The following is an 18,019-nucleotide window of genomic DNA, read 5'->3' as shown; positions in this document are numbered from 1 at the left end:
AGTTTCTTCTCTAAACGTTAATTAATAACAAAAGAAGTTAATGTTCGCACAGAATTTACGCTTTTCGTTGTTAGCCGGCGAATTATCAAGTTGAACGCATTTGTGAAAGACCATCGTGACAAGTTTAAGCAATGACCCAAAGCCCACGAAAGTGCCGAAGAACTGGAGAAGATGTGGTATAAGCGTTTCGTGGAGGTATATATGATATAATGCTGTGGATTCAACAATCAAATAGCTAGCCATCCTATCAGGCAACGTTGCGCCCATGCAACCAGTTAAAGGTTGCTGCATGGATTAGACTTACGTATTATAATCATATAACGATCATTCGATCTCGGACAAGGAGCACGCCCCTGATACTAACAAGTGCGCTCATGCGCTTTAAGAGTGATTGATTTGCTTCTACCCTTGCGACCCCTCATGTATATTTTCATCAATTGTCTCAATGCAAGCTCCTGTCGTACACTATTTTCAATCACCATCATCAAATAATGACACCAATCAAATTCCTTGCTAAGCTCAATTTGAGAGAAGTGATACGTTGTTCGAAGTTTGTGCGCGTGTTAGTTTCAGAATTGAAAGTCGTTGGTATCTTCATCGATAAGCACCGTATGATGCATAAATGCTTCCGACCCCCGACGCCAGCCGTTACATAACAACTTTCCCAGCCATTTCTAACCACAAACACTAATGTTAATCGCGCTTATTATTCATACGGATCAATCACGTGATTTATGGGCCGTTGATGAGAAGTATGAATGGGCGAACATTCGGTGTTGATCTCATGATAACAAAAACGGGGAAGGAGTTGAGCCACCGACAACGACTAAAATGGCGAAAGGTCCTCCTGGGATGTCAGAGCGCTTCTATCCATTCTCTCCATGGCGTTAACTGATGACCCACGCGCTCCGTTGTTATCGCGAAACAGAATTGACGAAGCCGACAATGTCTCACGCAACAGTGCTGATGAAGCGGTATCGAATACTGATTACGGCAGCGGCGTTTATCGATATCCACTCTATCTGCAGCCTGGGCAATTCACTTCATTGGAGAAGTTAATGTTCTTTGTCAGCTCGATATTGCTTATATTCCTTTGTATCTTCATTGGATTGTACGCACGCAGCAGCTTTGGGGATAGTTTACCATCACCTCTTCCATCACCGACTGCTGAACCCACCCCGATACCACCACCTGATAAGGACGAGGTATTATTTATACTACGGCAGATGATGACATATAGCATAGATGCTCATATTCTCCACGTCCTGATAGCATTACTGCCTGGAACCTAGCTGTATTTTGGCATCTGCATATATTCTTCAAGTGAGTAATATAAATGACGGTTTCCAAATGACGATTCTCACGATAATTGTAGGATGTGAACTTGAACATGGATCCATGTGACGACTTTTATGCATATGCATGTAATTATCAAAGCTATGTACCCGCACCATTGTTATTCATGACCTATTTTAGGCAGTAACTGGATTAATGATCGTGTCTTACGCGAGGACATGGCTAAAACGAGCGTGCAAAGCGTTGCAAACGAGAGAACCAAGCAACTACTCAACGAGATTCTCAATCATCCATTCAATGACAGTCATGCTACTCCTCCCCTATCTTCTTTATTGCCACCTCCAGACCGTATCCTTGATGAACAACTATTTCAAAAGTTACGGGATTTCCAACATGCCTGCATGGATGAAGAAACAATCGAACGATATGATATTACGCCTTTTTACGACATGTTTCGAACCATCAGAGATTATTTACCTCTCAAATACTATTATGCAATGAGCTCTCCTCCTCCTCCTCCATTTGTCCATGGTCTCAGTCATGCGTTGATTTATCTTGCTCAACAAAATGTTTGGCCACTATTCGCATTTCATGTGGGTGTCGATCCCCAAGATAGTTCACGTCCAAGCCTTTCCATAGGGCAGGGGGAACTAGGCCTTCCATCGCATGTATATTATAAAGATTCGGATATTTTGAATGTCTACAGTGAAGTTGTAGAGGAGATCTTGAGCACAGTGTTCAGCAGAGACGACGCAAACGAGTTTGGATGGAAAACATGGAGCCCAGTAGCTACTGCACGACGAATTATCAACTTTGAAAAGGAGCTAGCAACAACGCATCATCAGAACATGGAACGATGGTCCCTTGATCAGCTACAAAAGGCAGCTCCAAACATCGACTGGTCGATCATTATTGAAGCTTTATTACCGCGTGGCACGCCCATTCCTCAAGACATATTGATTCCGTCATCAACATTTGTCATTGACTTGTCAGGTCGAATTGTACAAGGCACCAACACACGCACACTGCAGTTATATTTGATTTGGCGGGTTCTCTGGAAATATTTGGATACCCTTGGAGAAGAATTTATAGCACCTCGCCGCAAGTTGGATGCTAAGCTGTACGGTGTTGAAGTACGTGCCAAACCACCAAGATGGCAGACTTGTTTAGCTTACGCTGATCATCCGTTTGGTTTTCTACTGGGTCGTTACCTTGTAAAACGTATATTGGATGATGTTGCAGAACAACAGGCGGATGAACTATTAACAAGTATTGGTCATACCCTTTCTGAACGTATACAATCCTTGGATTGGATACATGTTGAAGATAAGCAAAAATTCCAATACCAGGTATGTCTATATCTCTGAGGAAGCAACATCATTCTCATCTGGATGTTGTTTTTAGATGTCACATATTAATCACCAAGTTGGATACCCGAAATCACATCCTGACACTCGATCCGCTATTTCACTCGCCGAATATTATGCCGATGCTATCGTCAATAAGGATAACTTCTTTGAGAGCATCAGAAGTGTCAACAAATGGCATGTGAAACAGACCTTGGGGCGCTTATCATCTAGTGTCGATCCCAATGCATGGGATATATCACCCCAATACACCGAAGCTTTGTATGATCCTTTACAAAACAAGGTAACGTATGTTAGCGAGAATGAAGTGAAGATCAACTTTAGTAATCTCGTACGGCAGCTTCAAGTTCCTGCATCCATTCTTCGTATGCCTTTTTTTAATGTACAGCTCCCTGAATTTTTAAACTATGGTCAACTTGGAGCGATGGTGGGCCGAGAAATTCTGCATGCGTTCAATGGAAGAGAATGGAGCAATTCAACGACAACAGCTTTCGAAAATAAGGCCAAATGTTTTATTCATCAATATTCCAAGTTTACTATTGAGGGAGAACATGGAGATACCTACCATGTGGACGGTGAACAAACTTTGAAGCAGAATATTGCAGACAATGGAGGCTTGTTGCACGCTTATCTTGCATGGAAACGTCATGTCGGACAAAATGATCTTCCACCAGGATTAGACGCTTGGTCTCGAGAACAATTGTTTTTTATTAGCTTTGCTCGGATGCAATGCAGTAAAAGTACGACACAGAGTGATTTACATGAGGTATCTATACTATTCTTTATCAAGGGATGTTCATGTGACTAATAATGTTGCCCATTTAGTTATCAACAAGTAGCAATGCCCCCAGTCGTTGGCGCGTGAATGGTCCGCTGATGAATTCTAAGGAATTTTCAAAAGCATTCTCATGTCCAGTTGGAAGGCCTATGAATCCTAAAGATAAATGTCTTGTATGGTAGTGAATTGGTATCTGATGTCGTTTTACGGTAGCAGTAGCGTAGTTAGACATTCTAGTTTGTGTTACAGTTGCATGGCAATCTGCAGGGTTCTTTTCTATTCCAAAAATGTCAATATGTAGCGGGGATGATAAAACCATGAATTATCTCTTCTTTCAATGAAGTTTGCGAAACAGTTAGAAAGTGAAGCTGAGGACATTCCCTCCGAGTGGCGACCATATCTCATTCAGTATAAAGCACTCAAGAAGCTCATTGCAAAGGTCGCAGTCGAAATTGAGCGTCGTGGACTGTCTGCTTCTTTTTTACGAGAATGTCTCGGCAACAATTCAGCCAACAATGACAATGGTCCAAAGATAAGATATTATTTCACTGGTAAATAAGCACTCGTACCGGGTCATTTGTATAGTCTTATAACGATTCGATAGGTGAATCTCCCAATGTACATCCCTGCATCGAGTTCATTTACGACCCGAATCAATCCCATGTGGAGGAGCTTTTGGAAAAGATCATAAGCAAGGAAGAAAATGAAAGCGACAACAATACTTGTAATGCATCCAGACCTAAGCTTCGATACAAACGTACAGAGAACGACACGGATTTCTTCACGCTCAGCAAAAAAGATGAACGTATCTTAACAAGTGATACCATGCAACGCCGACAAAGTGCAGCAGCGGAACTATTCCGAGAATTGATGGACATGACACTATCCAGCAAAGAAGAAACAGATCGAATAAGTGATATTACGACTGATGGCGAGGTTGAAATCAGCAACAAGGTGGAAACAGGAAAGGAGAAAAAGGACATGCGTAGTCTCGTTATTGAATTGGAACACGATGATGAATTCTTTGCGACATTAATGACTGAGTTACAACAAGCGGCAGTCCTTCAGGATATGACTTCCCAAAGATTTAAACAAGATGTAAATGAATTGGAGAGGCGCATGGCCAAATTGGTAAGGGTGTTCAAATAGAGAAGTTTACTGCTCCCAACTAACCAATGTATATGTATCTATAGACAGCGCCAAATCACGTGACCGATATGTACGCATGGCGTGCTATTTTCAGTCTTTATATGGATGCCCAGATCTTTAAAGGCAGAGTCGAATCCGACAGATCGATACATTCGGCTCACAAATCCAAAGCGCAGATGGAATGGTTCACACAACAACTTGGGGAACTCAATCTTTTGCGTAAATTCAAGAGTAAAGCTTCCCGAGAATCTTTCGAGCAGTTTATTGCACTCAATACAGAATTGATCACCATGAAACATTATCAGCTTTTGAATCAAACGGCAGTAACCAAGATTTTGAAAAAGCATGACAAACGTAGTGGTCTAAAGTAAGTGGGGAGAAGAGCTTATGATGCAATACATCTCACTGATCCATTTTCTTTAGCGCCAGTACAAGCTTTCCCAACTTTATACAACAGAGTCGATTTTTTAATACCAAGTTAGCAGATATCCTCTGTGCATCCATCTTAGGAAAACTGACAACAATCATACCGCAACCTGATGATTATCGTGAGTTCATGTTGCATTTTCGCTCCAATATCTTGCTCATTTCATGTGTATAGTGTGTCCCGTGTGTATGTCGGTGGCATGGAGACCCATACGTCTAGCCTGTGGTCACGTATTTTGTGTACGCTGCTTAATCAAAGCTCAGAAAAAGAAAATGGATAGTTGCCCGCTATGCCGACACCCTACTGCTGTCAAACACGCAAGCTCTTTAAACTTGGATGTTCCAATGCAGAACTTCTTGAAGCTGTACTTTCCACGAGAAATCAAGCAAAAAAAGAAAGACAATGAACGTGAGCAGGCCATGGAGGATATTCAAGCTATGACAGGTCGTGCATATACCGAAGAGCAGCTAATGCGCATGGGAGCTCATAATAGAGAATGTCATATTATGTAATAAGTAATATCTTATATTGTAATGTAAAGTAATGATTAGTAAACCACTCCTCCTCACATAAAGATACCAGATTCATATTTATATTTCTATGACCTAAACTTTCTGGAAAGATATGTCGAACAATGGTATGATTTAATTCTTGTTTCCTAAGCTTAAATGCGAAAAGATGGTTCTTCTGTCTGTGATATCCAGAGAATGGCAGTGCTATTACGAAATTTGATGTCAATATCAGCGTGGTATTTTTTATGTACCAAACAAAGCAAATACCTGAGCATAAGAAGCCCGCATTGTACTACAATACCGATACCAGGGTAGCAGTCGGCAGAGTCGAGATCGCGCATAATGTACTTTACCACTAGCACACTCTGTGAAAAGAACCTATCAATCCAACTCGTTCTTTGTATTATGTGTGAGAGCAACTTACAACCGCGCCTGCTAAACCACCTGCCATCATAGCAAACCCCTACAATGCCGATATCGGTTTAGTTTCCTGTCCTTGAGGACGACTATCATAAGAATAATGGTACCAAAAACAAGCATAAGCGAGCTTGCCAAGATCCTGATTCGCCCCATGAATCTCGAAGAGAGCTTTTGTCTATCAGGCAGACACTAATATCATGCTATGAGTATTCGTATACGGGTAAACTGCATAATCATGACTCACACAATCATGCCTAGCGTCGTGATAATGCCAGGAACCCAGTCTTCAACACCAAATAACACCTTGCGATCGGTCAATGTGAACGAAAAGCTTAGAGTATCAATGAACATCCACCATCCTAGAGCAAACTGTCAAACGGTCAATCACCCCAGCTCCATGCGACGATGTTGATGTTCTTTCCTTACCAACATGCCAGACACATATACACCAGCTTGACGCCCTTTAGGACCAAGGCAGCTAGAGTTGCAACAGATAAAAATGCTGTGGGTATCGTATCCTTCCATCAAGCCAAGCAAATAAGGAAAAGAAAGGGAAGCAGCGCGCAAAGCTGGTGCAACCAAAGACGTTACGCGATGGCCCATGCAGTGAAATTCCATCTAGTTCTCCATTATACGTTTTATTGTCTGATAATAAACTGCCTAGATGTTAGGGAAGCGGTTTTTAAGGGATGATTTATTACTATGGTACCATCAGGCAGATATTGATAACAGAGACATATTTACATTGGCATTATCACTGGTAACTAACACTTCGCTTGTATTCCCAACACCCATCTCTGGATATACATTGCGAATCATAAGCTTCATAATCATTTCGGCCAATCCAATAACTTATCTTCTATAGAACGGTGCCTGCCGCTAATGGAAACATCTCGAGAAAGACAAACTGATCACTGCATCCAATATCATGAATAGTTATTACACTATATAATCACCTTGAATACATTTTACACGTCTCCTTGGCCCTAGCTACTTGTCAAAACCTGATGCGAGAAGATCGGTCTTATTCTCGTCCTCGTGAAGACGCCGATAGGCGGTCGCGACTCGCGAGAAATCTCGCTAAATAACAAAGAAATAGATCTATACGGATGAATAGAGTTCAACTATGTGCAAAACCTATCAGGTATATAAACGCTAAAGTTGCGAGCTTCACGTCGCACTTCCATGTCCCATCCAGAAAGGTGCGGGATTTCGTCTCGCGAGAAATTATGCCTAATCCTTCAGCCTATTCTAATCACACCTACAGTGGCCGTACAGGAAAAGCCGCCCTAAGCCATAACTTTACAATGAAGCATGGGGGTCTTATTAGAACAAAGTTGTCCGGCGTGGCTGGAAGTAGCTAGTGAGTAAGTGTCAGGTTCGTGGTGGGCAATCAGGGATTTAGCGAATGTCGCCATCAGCCCAAAAAATATTTTCTTTTGGTCGTCGAAAAAAAGGTGATGGGGTAGAGCTGGACGGGGGAATTTTAGAATCGTCGTTGTGGAAGTTCATGTTCACAGACAAGCACGTTTCGAACACGATCAGCAAGTTTTCTAATGACTGGCCACGATTGATGGTAAAAAAAAGTTTTGGCGAACTCTATGTTTTTCGCTTTTAAGTGGTTCCATGGTCACGTGGTCACCTTTTCGACCCCACATCAGTAAAATGTATCCGGCAAAATATAGAGCCGTCGTTGTTACACAAGGCCCCAGACCAAAAAAAAAATTTATTTGCATGTCCCCAAACTCAAAAATATTTGCAGCCTCAAAAATTTTTGAAGATGGTGGTCGGTCTGATATAGGGGTACAAAACGCCCGGTGAGTAGGGTACAAAACGTCCGGTGGGTAACAGTACAATACGTCGGTGGGTTAACCCACCGACGTTATGTGCGAACTGGGCTGTGCACAAATCGTCACCCGATGACTGAATATTTAGACGGTTTTCGTGGATAAAAGGAAGCATTAGGAACATAAAACTCCATTTTAATTACTTATAGTAATATTTAGGCTTAATATGTGCACAAGAGCTTCCCTTCTATGGAATTGATGCAGTAATGTGAGTCAAAGGCATCCGCAAGAGACCCCCTTCTAGAGTTTAATACCACGTTTAGTGCTCAAAGGTGTCCAAGAAGTAATTTATATGAATTTAATAACATCTTGAGGTCGCTTCCACGCATTTGATAACATTTTGGTAGTTTCAAAGGAAGGATTTATTTACAAATAACTGTTTAATGCCGAATAGCCGACGTAATGTAGAAAATTAGTAATATTAAAAATACTCTTGTCCCATTGTAGATATCACTGTTGTTAAAGTAAATGAAAAAGATTAGTAAATCGGCTACAATACATTGGTTGATTAACCCATCATCTTTAGTTATTCTTTACATCGGGAAAATACTTTACCCACTGAACGTTTTGTGCTGTTTGCTCACCGGGCGTTTTGTACCCCTATGTCAGCTAATTTTCTATTTTCTTCATCCGAGCTACAATTTCCTACAGGCCCAAAAGTTCGTCTAACCGTGGCATGCACTAATGTTTACCCGGGGTTTTTGTACATGTATCTTTGACGTGGTAGGAAGGCAGAGACCAATGTCTTGCGCTCTTTGTGCCCTGTTCTTACACGTGATCATTGAGCTTATTACCAGTTAGCAGTTACCATAATTTCTCGTATGGCGAGGAGACTAAGAAATCACATGCTCACAACTACATGACTTGACTTGCCTCTGACCGCTGTGATGCCTTACTCAAAGTTGTCCACAAGGACTGCTTTTATAATTATAAACAAATTTCAGGTCACATTGATTTGTGGCTTGTCGAGAAACAGAGAAAAAATTCGCTCGTGTAGGACAAAGGGACATGTTTCATATCTTCTCTGATCATCTTGGGCCACTAACCAAAGTTGTAGAACAAGAGTAGTTTTATAGTTGGGTTTTCAATTTGAAGGGTGGCTGGCATGTAGAATGCTGAGAAATGAGTAACAGATGTTCATATGGGAGAGATCACGTGCTCAAGAGGTACAGGACTTCACTTGCTTCTGACAGCTGTGACTTCTTAGGCAATGTTGACCACAGTGACTGCTTTCATGATCGCAAAACAAATTTCAGATGCCGCCGACTTGCGACTTGTGGAGAAACAAAGAAAAAATTCGCTCGTGTGGGACAAAGGGGCATGTTTCGTATCTTCTCTGATCGACTTGTGTCACTAATCAAAGTTGTAGAACAAGGGCGGGTTTATAATCAAGTTTGCAATTTAAAGGCAGATTGACATGTAGGATGCTGAGATAACACTAATAGAAGTTTATATGCAAAAGATCACGTGCTCAAGAGGTACAGGACTGGACTTGCCTCTGATGACTGTGACGTCTTGATAAAACGTGGTCACAGTGACTGATTTTATAGTCGTAAACAAATTTTCAGATGCGGTCGACTTGCCACTTGTCGAGAAAAAGAAAAAAAATTCGCTCGTGTGGGGACAAAGGGGCATGTTTCATATCTTCTCTGATCATCTTGGGTCACTAACCAAAGTTGTAGAACAAGGGTGGTTTTATACTTGAGTTTTCAATTTGAAGGGTGATCGACATGTAGAATGCTGAGAACTGAGTAACAGAAGTTCATATGAAAGAGATCACGTGCTCAAGAGGTACAGGAGCTGGTAGCCACATTCGCTGAATCGCTTGTCTTGCATATCAACCTTGATACTTTGTTGATGTACGCCTTTGAACACAAGGAACATCTCTGGCTTTTGGTCGTCGTCGAAAAAAACATTCAAGAGGTTGACCTTGATCTGCGGATCCAATTTAGCTGGTGGCGACATTTGCGAAATCTGCAATTGACAACCCCGATCGTGAAACTTACACACATGGTTCCTTTGGCCCTGATGAGCAACCTTGTTCTCATAAAGACCCCACGCTTGATTGTAAAATTTGGAGATACAGGAACCTTTATGTTTTACCTATGCTGTAAACGTGATGCTATATCTATATGATAGGTGCTCTCTGTTCATTGTCAAGTCGTAGCATGAATATAATAGAGCCAAAGATACAGATAGTCATGTTTGTGTTAAGAGGTACAGCAATTGAAGCCGCTTGCTGTGAACAATCTTCAACATCAATACCCCAATGGCCAATGCCAATGTAACGCCAGAGAACAGAGGTAATGCAACTCAGTTCAAGTGCTGAGAAGGCCCTTGTACAATTTTAGTTCGATCTCTCGGCGAGTCATCCTCCTATTGATTCTTCCCTCATTATCGCCGCCACTCTTGAAGCCATTCGGAAAGTTCACTGGCGTCTCATTCTTCAGCACACTCCATTCATTTCTGCTACCGTTTTTCCCAACATTCAATCCACAATATCCGACCGCATACGGACAAAATAATATCAGCTGTTATTGACAAACAAGATGACTAAACGCCAGTAGTACGAGAGGGGGCTGGGGGGTTCAAGATCGCTCGTTGATGTTTGGCTCGCTCAATCACGCGAGCATACACTTCGTTATTGTATGGAAAAACGCATCCATTGCCAAGACCACCTGACCACGGTACTGCAGACAATATTTGAGACAAATACAATATAGTGTGAGCAAAATGCTGCAAAAAATAACTTACCAAACCAGCCCCATGGATTGTTCCCCATGACTGATCGCCAATTGTCGCATGTTCCCAGGTTCCACAAGCGCTCTGTGTGCGGTGTTGTCACAATTTCATAGTTATGCCCAGTTCTATCCAAATCCACTCGAATTTCATAGGGACGCCGTGAGATATGCTCGATGGTGGTCTGATTCATGCATATGTAATAAGTGTGTACTCCTGCAAATCCTAACAGCGTCATTCCAAATACAAAGCCACTACAATTGTATAATTCGATGGGTTACTATTCCTATCATTGTAGATATCTCTACCATACATTCGTACAGTACTTACAGCACCAGCAAAACGATCCACTGAGGATCTAGAGTCGCGTCCTACGTAAATCAACTGGCATCAGTCCGGAACCTTAACCCCACCACAACTCACTTCCATACATTCTTGGATAGCGCATTTACGATTAGTGGGATGCTACTGCAGAGCGACCATATTGCATACATTGCGCTGTATATCACGAAAAGATAAAAGAACTTGTAATTTCTATGTCCTACACAGCCACTGATCCTATTTCCATGTTTCTCATTATATAAGTATGTAAGATGTACATTTTAGGTAACGAACTCACCATGGACAATGGCTGAAACCATACAGTAGTTATATGGAAATGCGGTATCAGCATATGGAATAAAAAGCCTTATGCATCATGCAAAGTACTTACTGGTCCATCCGCAGAATACATGCATTGCACTCTTTGCAGTGGTGTGTACGATCTGGTTTGTAGCATTGGCAGACGTCGCAATAACGAGGTGTGCCGTCCATGCGAGTGATACACAGTGTTGGAAGGAGTGCAGTTCGTTCGTTAGGTGCATTTCCAACTTCCGCCGCCGTTGCTGATATTTGTGGGCATTGGGTCTTGGGATCAAGCAATCCTGGTGCATAGCAATATCGTGGTATCGGCGAGCCTTGAGACGCGGCCGCAACCTGCTGGTTCCGAGCAGATGTAAGTCTCTCGCTCAGCATCTCTCCTCTACTCTAAATTCGCAGTAACCACTTGCATGAACAGCTTTTCCCGACGGTGCTATCAGAACGCGGGCATAACACAATAAAGCGAGTACACCAAATAGTGATGCAATCGTGATGAAGATAGCTAACAAACGAGTTAGACTAACATTCTTTCTCTATTTCTGTTCGCATATACCTCCTTCGGCCTTGTTATCCGGGAACAATGTGTCTGAGAAAACAAATTGATGAGCCATACCATCCGGCAATTGCGGGACAATGGATTCCATTCACTTACTGCATATCCGAAAAGTGTAAATGTACCATGGATAGACAAAGAGCCCTACTACAAACACAGGAAGGATTATTCCTACCACAGTGTTTCTTGTACGTGGTTCCATTTGCAAAATCAAACTGCAGAGGAGAAGCCCAGCCAAATTGAGCTTGTACCATTTGCGCAATGTCAGTCACTATCATAAGCGATCATAAAGAGTCGTATGTCATGTGACATCGCATGTATCTTGTAATATTGGCAACATACGCATAGTTGACAGTTACGAGTGGAGCAAGAAATGCTGGCCGCTCATTAAGATGTATGGCCCGAGTCAGCTTAAATATTTCTCTCTCTGTAGTTACAATGATAACATTGTCATTATATTGATTTTGGCTGGTTGCTATCCTTCAGTTTGTAGTATAGTAGCCTCTTGCTGCTATCTACATCACTACTAGTCTTTATCTTCTTATCATGATACCATTTTGTTATGATCCTTGAATACTGCTCTACATTTGCTCAACACGCAATGGGAGTCTATATTTACCGGCGCGTGATAATGACGGGTAAATGGATATCCGGTATTCAGGTTGACTTGGAGGACGCTCAGAGCTGTACCCGTTTTTCCACTTTCCCAGCTCTCCATGAAATCGCCTCCTGATTCGCCTGCATTAAGCCCTCGCCCTGCATCGGTTGTCGTTGAGACACTAGGCGCTAAAACGTCAGAGACAAAGGAGGGATTACCTCAGATCAACCAGTATATTTTGAAGAAAGAGATCGGCCGTGGCGCGTTTGGAACAGTGCATTTGGGTGTTGACAAGAACACTGGCAATGAATATGTAAAGTATAGGCCTAGAAACCTGTTCTACTAGGGACTAACATAAAAAGATACGTAGGCCATCAAGGAATTCAGCAAGCAGCGCTTACGTAGGAGAGAACAGTCTGCCATGCTCCGTCGACCAGGTGGACTTCGGGGAAGGGGTAGGGGCTTTGGACCCCGTGTTCCAAGACATGCTCAGAGTAGCGGCAATCCCTTGGATCTCGTACGAACTGAGCTCGCTATTCTAAAGAAGCTCAATCATCCACATGTGGTGAGACTATTTGAAGTATTGGATGATCCAGATAACGATTCGCTTTATATGGGTAAGTTGGGTCAGTGTAGATGAATTTATAGGAATACCACTGACGCTGGAAATGATACTCGAGTAGTATTCGAGATGGCACACAAGGGCGTGCTCATGGATGTAGAGGCAGGTGGAACTGTAACTCCTTATTCAGAAGAGATGGCGCGTCATTTTTTTAGAGACATGATCCTTGGAATTGAATATCGTAAGGATATCCTAGTCAACCAACCGAAGCAGTTCTTGTATCTCATTTTTCTCAAGTACACTATAGCAATATCGTTCATCGCGGTATGTGGTATAACCAGCTTTTTGGCAGAGATAGTTCGCTCATTCAATTATATAGATATCAAGCCGGACAATTTGCTTTTATCTCAGGATGGTGTTTTAAAGTTTGTAGATTTTGGCGTTTCGGAAATGTTTCAAAAGGACAATGATCTGTTGAAGAAATCAGCAGGAAGTCCAGCTTTCATGGCTCCAGAATTATGCACAGCAAATCATGGTGAAGTATCGGGAAAAGCTGCAGATATCTGGTCTATGGGTGTTACGCTTTACTGTTTGGTTTATGGCCGTCTTCCTTTCATCAGCACCAATTTTATCGAGCTCAATTCTAAAATTTGCCATGACCCGTAAGTTCAAGTGCGCAGTGATGTGAAAGAAAGGTACACAGCTCAAACAATAGATTACATAGTGTGGAATACGATAAGAGTACAAACCCAGAACTTGTCATGCTTCTACAAAAGTTATTGGAGAAGGATCCTGAAAAGCGGATTTCTATATCGGAGCTGCGGGTAATGTATACAAACATGGGATAATGCGTGAACTTAAGCTGTACGGTCAAGGTGGATCCCTGGGTGACGAAACATGGACAAGAACCATTGATTTCAGAAGAAGAGAACAATGCTGCTATGGTCACTGAAGTCACTGAAGAAGAAATCAGCAGAGCCATATCCAAGATCGTTCCTGTGTTCATGGTGGTAGGTTACAAAAAGAAAAATGCATGCACCCCTTTCTTTAACCACTTGTACTTGCAGATGAAGGCTGTAAGCAAATTCAAGCGGCATTCAAGATCAATGTCACAACAATCCCTCAGTAAGGTGATGGATAAGCCTTCTTCCCAGGAGAGTAGCGACAGCGATGACATCGAACACCTAAAGACAGAGACCGAGAGCTTGCATATTTCATCTTAATATAGAGGCGTTAGGCAAGCTTTATAGTTGTACAGAAAATAGTTCATTTCATGCACGAAAATCGTTATATTTGATTAGCATCATACTTCTCTCATTTGACCAACTTTTGTTTTCCATAATGTTTGTTAAACCGTAAACGTTGTGTGGCAAATAGCCGTGCTGACTTCACCACTGGTATCGGTTCGTTCATATGTTTTATGGAAGCGTTATTTTGGTGCTAAAAGAGTATCTGCACACAACACTCAAAGTAACAATATCACCGCTATAGCGATAGCCTGCTTCTGAGGAGTAATGTATCCATGTACCATGCACGACACAACACTAACAAAATCTGAGGAGGAGGTGACGAGACACCAGCACTTGTGTCGTGTGGACATCAACGGCGTTGCTCCAGTCCGATTAAAGGGTGCAGGGGCTAAGGAGGTAGCCAGGGGCTCCAGCAACAAAAAGACTTTGGCTCGCAAATAAACGCCGGCTGACTTGCGTAACTCTTTTTGACACAAAATCCATACTGAGAAAACCGCATATGGCTCAGTCTGCTGCAGCTATAACTTATAAATGCCTACCAAGCAGAAGTATTTTCCACAGCTTTCCAGTGCTCCAAAATATGTGGCTCTTTTTTGTGTCTCTCTGTCTGTTTAGTCTCTTTTACTCTGCAGCGGTGGCCGAAACGACTTATGAAGGCGTGGCAACCGTTATGCAGTTTCGACCATTGAAGCAAATATCTTTGGCTAAACGTGGTCATGGTAACGGTACATGGTATTGTGTCGTATATGTTTACTATTACCTACATACAGAATAGCTGATAGGAACTTATTACAGGTATGATGGAAAAGATCTCCTAAACGCTGCTTGCTACGATCGAAACGGGATGCCTAGATGGGATGCAACAATAAACGATATGATAGGAGCAATGGTATGAGCGTGAACGATATATGTCGATTGACTTTTTACTAATTAATACAGAATTCATTATTCAGGCAATGAATGGTTTCGAAGACTGCTACAAATGTCTACGAGTGACAAACAAAAAGCATCGTGATTTGTCCATCACAATCATGGTTGTAGATAAATGCGCTGCATGTCGAGTCGGTAAGTGGTATATCAAAGCATGCAGCTATTACGTACATCTTACAAGCATTGTACTATAGGAAAAGCTATCGATCTCACTCCAGCGGCATTCCAAAGGCTTGCACCTGAGGGTAACCTTCAATTAGGTGTCCTGGACATTAACTGGAGCCCCGTATCCTGTGATCATTTGAACCACCATCCTGAGCTTCCTGATGAATGATGTGGTAGCAGCTGAGAGACGTTCCACCAGCACTTTCAACGGTGTCCAAGCCTACTCATACCTAATCATATCGCACTAGCTAATAATGAGATAAAAGAATAAGAAGAAAAAATGTACTTTACAATCATTGCTGTGATAAACAGGACGTGCTCCTATTAGTCATGTCATATTGGCGCTACGTTTTAATTCTGTGCCGATTTTGGCGGTACAGCCATTGTATCCAAGTAAGCTTGATTTTATTGGTTGAACGCAGACTTGCGCCACTACATTTCTTGCACACGTCTTCGACTTCTCTTTTTTTTCTACTTCTACTCATGGATCAGCAGAAGCACACGCGATCTCCCACTGATTTCCTTAGTACAGTCCTTGGACGGCAGGTTCTCGTCAAGCTGAATTCTGGAATCAACTACCGAGGTATGAAATGAACACATAGAGATGACCTAGCTGAAACCAAAGGGAAAACGCACGCGATTAGGAATTCTGGCATGTCTGGATGGCTATATGAACATCGCGCTTGAAAACACAGAAGAATATGTTGACGGAAAACTTAAAAATCGTTACGGTGATACCTTTATTCGAGGAAACAATGGTATGTGTCGAAAGTAGATAGAAGACATATGACACTGGTATTGACACGCAATCAGTACTCTATATTAGTGCTGAAAAGCCATGATGGCAATAAAGGTGGAATGCATTGATACATTGAAGAGCATATGCAGCATTATTGACACCAAAAAAAACAACGCTTCTACAGGTGCGGGCAGCCTATGGCTCATAGGAACAAAGCTGTGTCCTGTCCGTGTATAATGGAGCGAAGATCTCTCATCTGACATACATAATAGGAGCAAATTTTCACTACCATATGGGTAGAGCACATGATTACTAGATGAGTGGTAGATTTGTAATATCTGTATTTATGGGACAAAATACCATATCTATTTCATTATGATTCTGTTTGCTCGTTGGGCGACTCGCTTAATGATGGTTCCATTGGTGGGCTATAGCCACTGTATTAATACACGTTTTGAAACTTCGATAACATCAGTCATTTTACTTACCTCGGTCGCCGTCCTTTGCCTCTCAAACCCGATAACTTGACGGTTGGGTGATCTGTTGGAGTAAGTAGCTCGAAACTGCATAAAAGTTCTTCGCTCACACTCATGATTGCCCCGAAGTTATCAAATTCCCCGCAATAATTTGGAGCAGAGAAGACAGTGACCAATGCTTTTTCTGCGAAGAATTCATAACCATCTTGAACCACCATATGAGCGCGACAAACAAGATCCAGGTCAAATTTAGCAAGAAACTCATTGACAATACGCTTTCCAAAGCAGTATGAGACACCTCGTTCGCTATCTTCCCAGTCTTCCGTGGTATCCGATGGATCTGACCATAATAGGTCATTCAGCAAACCATATTCTGGTACATCTGTTGGTCGCATAATACTCCTCACATCGTCCAAGGAATTGAGTGATGGGCTCAAACCACCATGCACGCAAAATATTTTCCCTGCTACTAGGCCTGCTATTGGTAATGCATTGAACGCATCAATAAAAGTTTTCCAGATCTTCATGTTTGTCCTTCGTTTGCACTCATCGTAAAACCCGTAGACTGGAGCACATTAGTATTATTGTTGTCGTGAAAGAAAAAATACGGTTTTACCTCGTGTAACATTGGCACATTCGTGATTTCCTCTGAGGACAAAGAAATTCTCGGGGTATTTGATCTTGTAGCAGAATAATAAAAGGATGGTTTCTAGACTTTGTTTGCCTCGGTCCACATAATCTCCAAGAAACAAGTAATTGGACTCTGGTGGAAAGCCGCCCTTTTACACATAAAAAAAGTCCGCGATCAGCAAGCTTCGATGCATGATTTTAAAGGATCGCTTACCATTTCGAATAGTCGGAGTAAATCATGATACTGGCCATGAATGTCGCCTAATATTTTGACTGGAGGATTCAACTCTATCATCGACTAATGCATGTATAAGTGTAAGGCTTTGATAGCAGTATAGCTTTCTTACCGGTTGGCTAAGGAACACTTCCTGAGCTGCTTTGCAGATGGCTGCGATCTCGGAATTCCGAAAACACACCGACTTGTGGATTTTTCCTTCCATGCCAACCTCCAGCAACCGCTTGATGCATTCATCAATATCCAAATTACTTCCAATGGAGCGTACTGAGCTGGTGGTAAGTTGATTCTGAGAGGATACGGTCAATTGATTATAGTCAAGCGTCTGGGACGGGTCGCTGTCGCTGCTTTGTATAGGAGCTTGGTGATCGGCGAAGACGTCTGAAATGGCATTGCTAGAATTAGCCTGTGCCGTGTTGGAAGGTAATGGCTGAGTGTTGTTCGCATTGACAAGTATAGAGTTGAGTGAAGTAGTCTATAGCAAACGACAAGTGTCAGTGAAAGGAAACAGAGATTTTCAGTAAAGCGGGATAGTGTATTACTGTATTGTTCGAATATTCATTTTCGGGAACCTCTGAGCGTATAATGCTAGGACGATCTTTACGCTTTTTTGAGCTGATGTTTCCCATGGTATGGAAGCGAGAAGTTTATAATGTGAGACGTAAAGAAAAGATCAAAGAAGGGAAATTGAGAGTAACGGGGGTTTA

General features: G+C 42.1%; 8 protein-coding genes across 8 annotated transcripts; 5 read left to right on the top strand and 3 right to left on the bottom strand.

Annotated features, from left to right (window-relative positions):
* Window positions 1-881: 881 nt before the first annotated feature.
* On the top strand, window positions 882-3,623 carry O0I10_012194 (uncharacterized protein; the record flags this gene model as incomplete). Its single annotated transcript, XM_058492140.1, has 7 exons — window positions 882-1,205; window positions 1,273-1,323; window positions 1,376-1,424; window positions 1,477-2,645; window positions 2,701-2,946; window positions 3,004-3,429; window positions 3,489-3,623. 7 exons carry the CDS (start codon window positions 882-884, stop codon window positions 3,621-3,623), a joined length of 2,400 nt encoding a protein of 799 aa, XP_058337097.1.
* A 155-nt stretch (window positions 3,624-3,778) lies between these two features.
* O0I10_012193 (uncharacterized protein) lies at window positions 3,779-5,529 on the top strand (the record flags this gene model as incomplete). Its single annotated transcript, XM_058492139.1, has 5 exons — window positions 3,779-3,992; window positions 4,046-4,572; window positions 4,635-4,957; window positions 5,014-5,138; window positions 5,192-5,529. The coding sequence occupies 5 exons, from the start codon at window positions 3,779-3,781 to the stop codon at window positions 5,527-5,529; spliced, it is 1,527 nt and encodes a 508-aa protein (XP_058337096.1).
* A 152-nt stretch (window positions 5,530-5,681) lies between these two features.
* Window positions 5,682-6,552, bottom strand: O0I10_012192 (uncharacterized protein; the record flags this gene model as incomplete). Its single annotated transcript, XM_058492138.1, has 6 exons — window positions 5,682-5,733; window positions 5,797-5,894; window positions 5,954-5,992; window positions 6,057-6,138; window positions 6,194-6,318; window positions 6,376-6,552. 6 exons carry the CDS (start codon window positions 6,550-6,552, stop codon window positions 5,682-5,684), a joined length of 573 nt encoding a protein of 190 aa, XP_058337095.1.
* Window positions 6,553-10,349: 3,797 nt separating this feature from the next.
* On the bottom strand, window positions 10,350-11,929 carry O0I10_012191 (uncharacterized protein; the record flags this gene model as incomplete). Its single annotated transcript, XM_058492137.1, has 9 exons — window positions 10,350-10,486; window positions 10,551-10,789; window positions 10,866-10,906; window positions 10,967-11,093; window positions 11,155-11,166; window positions 11,248-11,510; window positions 11,585-11,676; window positions 11,728-11,760; window positions 11,827-11,929. 9 exons carry the CDS (start codon window positions 11,927-11,929, stop codon window positions 10,350-10,352), a joined length of 1,047 nt encoding a protein of 348 aa, XP_058337094.1.
* Window positions 11,930-12,443: 514 nt separating this feature from the next.
* Window positions 12,444-14,110, top strand: O0I10_012190 (uncharacterized protein; the record flags this gene model as incomplete). Its single annotated transcript, XM_058492136.1, has 8 exons — window positions 12,444-12,638; window positions 12,696-12,942; window positions 13,009-13,128; window positions 13,185-13,211; window positions 13,267-13,549; window positions 13,612-13,711; window positions 13,763-13,897; window positions 13,955-14,110. 8 exons carry the CDS (start codon window positions 12,444-12,446, stop codon window positions 14,108-14,110), a joined length of 1,263 nt encoding a protein of 420 aa, XP_058337093.1.
* Window positions 14,111-14,717: 607 nt separating this feature from the next.
* Window positions 14,718-15,401, top strand: O0I10_012189 (uncharacterized protein; the record flags this gene model as incomplete). The annotated part of the gene is made up of 4 exons (XM_058492135.1): window positions 14,718-14,869; window positions 14,933-15,026; window positions 15,091-15,202; window positions 15,262-15,401. The coding sequence occupies 4 exons, from the start codon at window positions 14,718-14,720 to the stop codon at window positions 15,399-15,401; spliced, it is 498 nt and encodes a 165-aa protein (XP_058337092.1).
* Window positions 15,402-15,715: 314 nt separating this feature from the next.
* On the top strand, window positions 15,716-16,074 carry O0I10_012188 (U6 snRNA-associated Sm-like protein LSm6; the record flags this gene model as incomplete). The annotated part of the gene is made up of 3 exons (XM_058492134.1): window positions 15,716-15,815; window positions 15,877-15,990; window positions 16,046-16,074. The coding sequence occupies 3 exons, from the start codon at window positions 15,716-15,718 to the stop codon at window positions 16,072-16,074; spliced, it is 243 nt and encodes an 80-aa protein (XP_058337091.1).
* Window positions 16,075-16,455: 381 nt separating this feature from the next.
* On the bottom strand, window positions 16,456-17,941 carry O0I10_012187 (uncharacterized protein; the record flags this gene model as incomplete). The annotated part of the gene is made up of 5 exons (XM_058492133.1): window positions 16,456-17,012; window positions 17,064-17,226; window positions 17,292-17,375; window positions 17,425-17,787; window positions 17,855-17,941. The coding sequence occupies 5 exons, from the start codon at window positions 17,939-17,941 to the stop codon at window positions 16,456-16,458; spliced, it is 1,254 nt and encodes a 417-aa protein (XP_058337090.1).
* Window positions 17,942-18,019: the final 78 nt, after the last annotated feature.

This window comes from Lichtheimia ornata, assembly GCF_029851405.1.
Source record: "Lichtheimia ornata isolate CBS 291.66 chromosome Unknown scaffold00115, whole genome shotgun sequence".
Lineage (NCBI taxonomy): Eukaryota > Fungi > Mucoromycota > Mucoromycetes > Mucorales > Lichtheimiaceae > Lichtheimia > Lichtheimia ornata.
This window is presented reverse-complemented; position numbering and strand designations above follow the sequence as displayed.